General features: G+C 45.9%; 1 protein-coding gene across 5 annotated transcripts in view; it reads right to left on the reverse strand.

The window, feature by feature from the left end:
- TM6SF1 (transmembrane 6 superfamily member 1) overlaps positions 1 to 2,694 on the reverse strand; it is a 93,372-nt gene extending 90,678 nt beyond the window's left edge. The window contains exon 1 of one of the 5 annotated variants that reach the window (XM_063925963.1): positions 2,330 to 2,694. In XM_063925963.1, the coding sequence (XP_063782033.1) occupies positions 2,330 to 2,421 (92 nt within the window). In that variant the 5' untranslated portion in view covers positions 2,422 to 2,694. Of the gene's footprint in view, positions 1 to 448; positions 551 to 2,329 lie in introns of those variants that run through there. The other 4 variants (XM_063925959.1, XM_063925962.1, XM_063925960.1 and 1 more) reach the window with 4 other exon arrangements.
- Between the last annotated feature and the right edge of the window lie 6,412 nt (positions 2,695 to 9,106).

Genomic DNA, 9,106 nt, shown 5'->3' on the forward strand with positions numbered 1-9,106 from the left:
ACAGATGTGTTGGTAACCCTTAGAAAAGCTAACGAACAACTGTAGTGAAGTGATATTGCAAACTAATTGCTTTCTTCAATTAGCATTATAAGCATTATGCTTCTTCAATCTTCTAATCACTGATTCAGCCTATTTAAATGGAGAAAAGTAGTCACTCTGCTGTTTGGTATCATTGTTTGCAACACACTGACATGGACCAGAGAAAGTAAAGGAGAAAGTTGTCTGAGGAGATCAGAAAGACAATTATAAGAAAGCATGTTAAAAAGGTAAAATTTATATGGACATGTCTAAGTAGCTTTATGTTCCTGTGACATCAGTTTCAAGTTATTTCAGAGAAAAAATATGGGTTTGTCTTTATTTGTGGACAGGGTCCTCCAAAAATTGTCCACATTTGTATCACTACTGTGTAAATTGGCTGGTGTTTTAGCATAGCGTGAGAGGTGATCACCTTGGCGAGTAAAATCGGTGCATGTCCCATTATCTTTAAAGGGCGTGATTCGGAGTCAGGCTCGTCGATGCTCCATGCAGTTGGCCGATGTTTTGAGTCTGTGTCTGAGTTACACGCATGCATCGCGATTGTCAGCGGTCAGAGACCCCGTACAGAAACCGGGGTCTCTGAATTGAAAAGGGTGTTACTAGGAAGTAGGAGGAGGTGGCTAAGCCAATGTGGGCATGTTGGGGGCGTGTCACTGAAGCGGCTGCATCCATAGATATACTGCCACTCACACAGAACACCACACTCAGACAGGGAATCAAATTGGGAAAGTAATGAGGCAAATTTGAGAAGTTTAATTTCTGTGTATTTCTATTAAAATATTGATCTTTCGGTTATAGGACTATGCTTTCATTCCGTGCTCACAGGTGCAAAGCATGAGCTCAGCAGCTGAAGTCATAGATATCCAACTTTACACACTTGAACTTTATGTGGTATAAACGTTCAACATATCTGTCCAAACAATTCTATTACTCTGATAAAGAAAAGGCTCACCAACTAATATGTACTACAATGTTAGGACTGCAGAGTTTCTACTTTGGTGTTGCACCATTGTGTAATATATCATATGCACAGCATGTGCCTGGTTCATACTTGCCTACCTGACCCTCTCCATGAGGGAGAAAATGCTCTGTTCCTGGACTTTCCTGGTAATGTATGATTGCCATCACCTGTGGTGAGCTAGGTAATTGATAAGAAAGGTGTTTCACCACAGGTGATGGCAATCATTCATTACCAGGAAAGTCCAGGAACAGAGCATTTTCTCCCTCATGGAGAGGGTCAGGTAGGCAAGTATGGCCTGGTTAGGTACATACACCGCCCGTCCCACAGTGCCCTATCCCAATCCCATCCTATGCAGATCTGGGCAGATGCCATCTTTCAGCAGCAAACCAGATGCTAAAAGGAACACTATCCACAATAAAAGACATATGAGGTAGGAGAACTGTACATCATAAATAACCCCCAATGTGTTAATGTATCAGATTCAAAAATGTTTCATATGTGCATATTTTTATACATGTACAGTATGCTTGAATAATATATACACACATCCATCAAGATTCCGGCACTCCTTGGGTACACATAATTAGTTACTTTACGGATGTCCTGCATGGACGCGTCCCCATATATTCTGCAACTCGGCAGCACTCCGGTATATGTGTGTATGGTATGGTATGGTATGGTATGTATAAAAAATTCTTTCTAATAACGTGCATGATATATACAGCTGTACATACCATCACTGTAGTGCCACTTTCAGCCAGGTGACCCGGTAATTTGCCAGGTCTGGCAAGCAGGCAAATTCCCAGGTCTCAGCTCCATGACCCTGGTCAGGAACAGATTTGTAAACCTGGGACCTAGTTCTTTCACACATGCAGAAATCCTGGGTTGATGCACATTCACGTGCAAAAACCTGGGATATAGCTGCATGTGTGATTGAGAGAGGTACAATACTTCTCTTTCATGGCCTGGTCCTGTCAGTTGCCTTAAATGGTAAACAACCAAGCTCCATGCATAATCATATAAACCTGCACATTAGATTCTAGATAAAGATGAACGTATGTATTATGGCCTATCAGCAACCCTGACAGCAGATGGTAGGAGTATGGCATTTCAGTTACTCCTTTGCATGTCAAATATATGAATGAGACATCAATGGAAGTTCTGTATGTGACAATACAATTTAATAAAACAATTTATCTGTTTTATTTAACAACGATATAATAAACTGCAAGTAGTATATTGACCAATGGGGGAGGGTCCCAATAACAAGAGCACATAAAAACATAAATGGGGGCACAGTATTCTGTATAATATGTACTGATTGTCACTTACCTATGAGCTGTAGCCACATAGTTGAAGAGATAAGTGATAGGTATGGCTGTCAGAGACCATACAAAAACACCAGTGGCAGCAGGTGCGCTCATTATTATAGGACTTCTGTCACCTTCAAGAAATATCCAACATTTCCAGCCCTTTGCTTCAGAAGAAGGCACAGTTAGGATTTGGTGCACTTCTTTTCAGGGCTGTTATATGACAATGCTGTTAGGTTGATTTGCACTGTGCATTGTATTGATTTGAACTTCTCATGTAATCTTCACAGTTCTTCACTTCTTGCTGTTCAGCTCACACAAGGTTACACACAAGACCCCCAAGCCTCCCCTTGTTCTGTGCAGTGACACAGCTGACTGCTGTTTTCAGAACTTCAGCTGATTCAGATTCCTACAGCGAGTGGCTGGCTCAAGCCAGAGCTAATACAACAGATCCAGCTAGCAATTATTTAAGCAAACTCAGAGGAGACCATCAGCAGGTGACAGAAATTGGGTACAGTGCTTCAATAACAAACAGAAACTTTCTATTTAACTTCACTTCTTATTCCATTTTTAAATAGTTGTAAATGATAATGGGACCTGAACTATACTGTTGTCAAGGTGAAACCCTGTACAGAAAATTAAAGTGGAATAAAGTAGACATGCCAGAATGTCACACAAATATAGGGTACACAATACATCCATTTATACTACTTAAATCCTACATCCATTTATACTACTTAAATCCAAGTTAAAACTACATGCTGTGTCTACAGCAAACAGGCTGAAAATGTCTGAGTATTTCTAATGAATGGCCCAAAGCCAACTTAGAATGAATTCAGCTGAACAAAATGTATAATCTATCCACCTAAACCTGTACCATTACTGGATGACAAGATGTCAACTGACGTATATGACATAATTGTGCTGCTGCCTAGGGGTGTCTTCTGTCTCCTATTTCTTCATACTGTATAAACTCTCTATAAACTTGCTAGGAACTGGTTTTTCTTCAGTTGGAATATTGCCAAGGTTCCTATATCTCCATTTGTTTCGTTTTAAGTCGAAGCTAAAACTCTAATACTTCCCACACCATTCTTTAGCACTGATAGCGGCTGCCAAGAAAAAAATCACATTTTCTGTAGCTAACCTCTGGAACTCTATGTCTCAGCATGACACAAGGTTAAGTGTTTTGACTTCAAACCTACACAAAAATATTTCTTCTTAAAATTCTAACATTGTTGTAACTTGCTGTCTGTGCCTAAGCTTTCTAGGTCCATTACTTAAAACATTAGCACTTGTTAACTTCCTTTTATTTCTCTGACGTCCTAGTGGATGCTGGGAACTCCGTAAGGACCATGGGGAATAGACGGGCTCCGCAGGAGACTGGGCACTCTAAAAGAAAGATTAGGTACTATCTGGTGTGCACTGGCTCTTCCCTCTATGCCCCTCCTCCAGACCTCAGTTAGATTTCTGTGCCCGGCCGAGCTGGATGCACACTAGGGGCTCTCCTGAGCTCCTAGAAAGAAAGTTTATTTTAGGTTTTTTATTTTACAGTGAGACCTGCTGGCAACAGGCTCACTGCATCGAGGGACTAAGGGGAGAAGAAGCGAACCTACCTGCTTGCAGCTAGCTTGGGCTTCTTAGGCTACTGGACACCATTAGCTCCAGAGGGATCGACCGAATGGAACTGGCCTTGGTGTTCGTTCCCGGAGCCGCGCCGCCGTCCCCCTTACAGAGCCAGAAGCAAGAAGAGGTCCGGAAAATCGGCGGCAGAAGACATCAGTCTTCACCAAGGTAGCACACAGCACTGCAGCTGTGCGCCATTGCTCCTCATACACACTTCACACTCCGGTCACTGAGGGTGCAGGGCGCTGGGGGAGGGCGCCCTGAGAAGCAATAAAAACACCTTGGCTGGCAAATATATCACAATATATAGCCCCAGAGGCTATATATGTGATAAATACCCCTGCCAGAATCCATAAAAAAACGGGAGAAAAGTCCGCGAAAAAGGGGCGGAGCTATCTCCCTCAGCACACTGGCGCCATTTTCTCTTCACAGTGCAGCTGGAAGACAGCTCCCCAGGCTCTCCCCTGTAGTTTGCAGGCTCAAAGGGTTGAAAAGAGAGGGGGGGCACTAAATTTAGGCGCAATATTGTATATACAAAGCAGCAGCTATTGGGAAAAATTCACTCAATATAGTGTTAATCCCTAAATTATATAGCGCTCTGGTGTGTGCTGGCATACTCTCTCTCTGTCTCCCCAAAGGGCTGTGTGGGGTCCTGTCCTCAGTCAGAGCATTCCCTGTGTGTGTGCAGTGTGTCGGTACGGCTGTGTCGACACGTTTGATAAGGAGGCTTATGTAGTGGCAGAGCAGATGCCGATAAATGTGATGTCGCCCCCTGTGGGGCCGACACCAGAGTGGATGGATAGGTGGAAGGTATAAACCGACCGTGTCAACTCCTTACATAAAAGGCTGGATGACGTAACAGCTGTGGGACAGCCGGCTTCTCAGCCCGCGCCTGCCCAGGCGTCTCAAAGGCCATCAGGGGCTCAAACGCCCGCTCCCTCAGATGGCAGACACAGATGTCGACACGGAGTCTGACTCCAGTGTCGACGAGGTTGAGACATATACAAAATCCACTAGGAACATCCGTTACATGATCCCGGCAATAAAAAATGTGTTACACATTTCTGACATTAACCCAAGTACCACTAAAAAAGAGTTTTATGTTTGGGGAGAAAAAGCAGGCAGTGTTTTGTTCCCCCATCAAATGAGTGAATGAAGTGTGAAAAAGCGTGGGTTCCCCCGATAAGAAACTGGTAATTTCTAAAAAGTTACTGATGGCGTACCCTTTCCCGCCAGAGGATAAGTTACGCTGGGAGATATCCCCTAGGGTGGATAAGGCGCTCACACGTTTGTCAAAAAAGGTGGCACTGCCGTCTTAGGATACGGCCACTTTGAAGGTACCTGCTGATAAAAAGCAGGAGGCTATCCTGAAGTCTGTATTTACACACTCAGGTACTAGACTGAGACCTGCAGATAGTGCTGCTGCAGCGTGGTCTGTGACCCTGTCCAACAGGGATACTATTTTGCGAACATAAGAGCATATTAAAGACGTCGTCTTATATATGAGGGATGCACAGAGGGATATTTTGCCGGCTGGCATCCAGAATTAATGCAATGTCCATTCTGTCAGGAGGGTATTAGAGACCCGACACTGGACAGGTGATGCTGACTTTAAAAGGCACATAGAGCCTTATAAGGGTGAGGAATTGTTTGGGGATGGTCTCTGGGACCTCGTATCCACAGCAACAGCTGGGAAGAAATTTTTTTACCTCAGGTTTCCTCACAGCCTAAGAAAGCACTGTATTATCAGGTACAGTCCTTTCGGCTTCAGAAAAGCAAGCGGGTCAAAGGCGCTTCCTTTCTGCACAGAGACTAGGGAAGAGGGAAAAAGCTGCACCAGTCAGCCAGTTCCCAGAATCAAAATTCTTCCCCCGCTTCCTCTGAGTCCACCGCATGACGCGGGGGCTCCACAGGCGTAGCCAGGTATGGTGGGGGGCCGCCTCAAAAATTTCAGCGATCAGTGGGCTCGCTCACAGGTGGATCCCTGGATCCTTCAAGTAGTATTTCAGGGGTACAAGCTGGAATTCGAGGCGTCTTCCCCCCCCCTGCCGTTTCCTGAAATCTACCTTGCCGACAACTCCCTCAGGCAGGGAGGCTGTGCTAGAGGCAATTCACAAGCTGTATTCCCAGCAGGTGATAGTCAAGGTGCCCCTACTTCAACAAGTACGGGGTTACTATTCCACACTGTTTGTGGTACCGAAACCGGACGGTTCGGTGAGACCCATTTTAAATTTGAAATCCTTGAACACATACATAAAAAAATTCAAGTTCAAGATGCAATCGCTCAGGGTGGTTATTGCAAGCCTGGAGGAGGGGGATTACATGGTATCCCTGGACATCAAGGATGCTTACCTACATGTCCCCTTTTACCATCCTCACCAGGAGTACCTCAGATTTGTGGTACAGGATTGCCATTACCAATTCCAAACACTGCCGTTTGGACTGTCCACGGCACCGAGGGTCTTTACCAAGGTAATGGCAGAAATGGTGATACTCCTTCGAAAAAAGGGAGTTTTAATTATCCCGTACTTGGACGATCACCTTATAAAGGCGAGGTCCAAGGAGCAGTTGTTGGTCGGAGTAGCACTATCTCGGGAAGTGCTACAACAGCACGGATGGATTCTATACATTCCAAAGTCACAGCTGGTTCCTACCACACGCCTACTGTTCCTGGGGATGGTTCTGGACACAGAACAGAAAAAAGTGTTTCTCCCGCAGGAGAAAGCCAAGGAGCTGTCATCTCTAGTCAGAGACCTCCTGAAACCAAAACAGGTATCGGTGCATCACTGCACACGAGTCCTGGGAAAAATGGTAGCTTCTTACGAAGCAAAATTCCATTCGGCAGGTTCCATGCAAGAACCTTTCAGTGGGACCTCTTGGACAAGTGGCCGGGATCGCATCTTCAGATGCATCGGCTGAGAACCCTGTCTCCAAGGACCAGGATATCTCTACTGTGGTGGCTGCAGAGTGCTCATCTTCAAGAGGGCCGCAGATTCGGCATACAGGACTGGGTCCTGGTAACCACGGATGCCAGCCTTCGAGGCTGGGGGGCAGTCTCACAGGGAAGAAATTTCCAAGGACTTTGGTCAAGTCAGGAGTCGTCCCTACACATAAATATTCTGGAACTGAGGGCCATTTACAATGCCCTAAGTCTGGCAAGGCCTCTGCTTCAAAACCAGCCGGTACTGATCCAATCAGACAACATCACGGCAGTCGCCCATGTAAACCGACAGGGCGGCACAAGAAGCAGGATGGCGATGGCAGAAGCCACAAGGATTCTCCGATGGGCGGAAAATCACGTCTTAGCACTGTCAGCAGTGTTCATTCCGGGAGTGGTCAACTGGGAAGCAGACTTCCTCAGCAGACACGACCTACACCCGGGAGAGTGGGGACTTCATCCAGAAGTCTTCCAACTGTTGGTAAACCGTTGGGAAAGGCCACAGGTGGACATGATGGCGTCCCGCCTAAACAAAAAACTAGATATTGCGCCAGGTCAAGGGAACCTCAGGCAATAGCTGTGGACGCTCTAGTGACACCATGGGTGTACCAGTCGGTTTATGTATTCCCTCCTCTGCCTCTCATACCAAAGGTACTGAGAATAATAAGAAAACGAGGAGTAAGAACGATACTCGTGGTTCCGGATGGGCCAAGAAGAGCTTGGTACCCAGAACTTCAAGAAATGATATCTGAGGACCCATGGCCTCTACCGCTCAGACAGGATCTGCTACAGCAGGGGCCCTGTCTGTTCCAAGACTTACCGCGGCTGCGTTTGACGGTATGGCGGTTGAATTCCGGATCCTAAAGGAAAAGGGCATTCCGGAAGAAGCCATTCCTACGCTAATAAAAGCCAGGAAAGAAGTAACCGCAAACAATTATCACCGTATTTGGCGAAAATATGTTGCGTGGTGTGAGGCCAGGAAGGCCCCTACAGAGGAATTTCAGCTGGGTCGTTTTCTGCACTTCCTACAGTCGGGAGTGACTATGGGCCTAAAATTGGGTTCCATTAAGGTCCAGATTTCGGCTCTGTCGATTTTTCTTCCAGAAAGAACTGGCTTCACTGCCTGAAGTTCAGACTTTTGTAAAGGGAGTACTACATATTCAGCCCCCTTTCGTGCCTCCTGTGGCACCTTGGGATCTCAACGTGGTTTTGAGTTTCCTGAAATCACATTGGTTTGAGCCACTTAAAACTGTGGATATGAAATATCTCATGTGAAAAGTGGTCATGTTATTGGCCTTGGCTTCGGCCAGGCGGGTGTCAGAATTGGCGGCTTTGTCATGTAAACGCCCTTATCTGATTTTCCATATGGATAGGGCAGAATTGAGGACTAGTCCCCACTTTCTCCCTAAGGTGGTATCAGCTTTTCACTTGAACCAACCTATTGTAGTGCCTGCGGTTACTAGGGACTTGGAAGATTCCAAGTTACTGGACGTAGTCAGGGCCTTGAAAGTTTGTTTCCAGGACGGCTGGAGTCAGGAAAACCGACTCGATTTTTATCCTGTAAGCACCCAACAAAATAGGTGCTCCTGCTTCTAAGCAGACTATTGCTCGCTGGATTTGTAGCACAATTCAGCTGGCGCATTCTGCGGCTGGATTGCCGCATCCTAAATCAGTAAAAGCCCATTCCACAAGGAAGGTGGGCTCATCTTGGGCGGCTGCCCGAGGGGTCTCTGCTTTACAACTTTGCCGAGCTGCAACTTGGTCAGGGGCAAACACGTTTGCAAAATTCTACAAATTTGATACCCTGGCTGAGGAGGACCTTGAGTTCTCTCATTCGGTGCTGCAGAGTCATCCGCACTCTCCTGCCCGTTTGGGAGCTTTGGTATAATCCCCATGGTCCTTACGGAGTTCCCAGCATCCACTAGGACGTCAGAGAAAATAAGATTTTACTCACCGGTAAATCTATTTCTCGTAGTCCGTAGTGGATGCTGGGCGCCCATCCCAAGTGCGGATTGTCTGCAATACTTGTATATAGTTATTGCCTAACTAAAGGGTTATTGTTGAGCCATCTGAGAGGCTGTTATATTTCATACTGTTAACTGGGTATAGTATCACGAGTTATACGGTGTCATTGGTGTGGCTGGTATGAGTCTTACCCGGGATTCAAAATCCTTCCTTATTGAGTCAGCTCTTCCGGGCACAGTATCCTAACTGAGGTCTGGAGAAGGGGCATAGAGG

This window comes from Pseudophryne corroboree, chromosome 6, assembly GCF_028390025.1.
Source record: "Pseudophryne corroboree isolate aPseCor3 chromosome 6, aPseCor3.hap2, whole genome shotgun sequence".
In the NCBI taxonomy this organism is placed as follows: Eukaryota; Metazoa; Chordata; class Amphibia; order Anura; family Myobatrachidae; genus Pseudophryne; species Pseudophryne corroboree.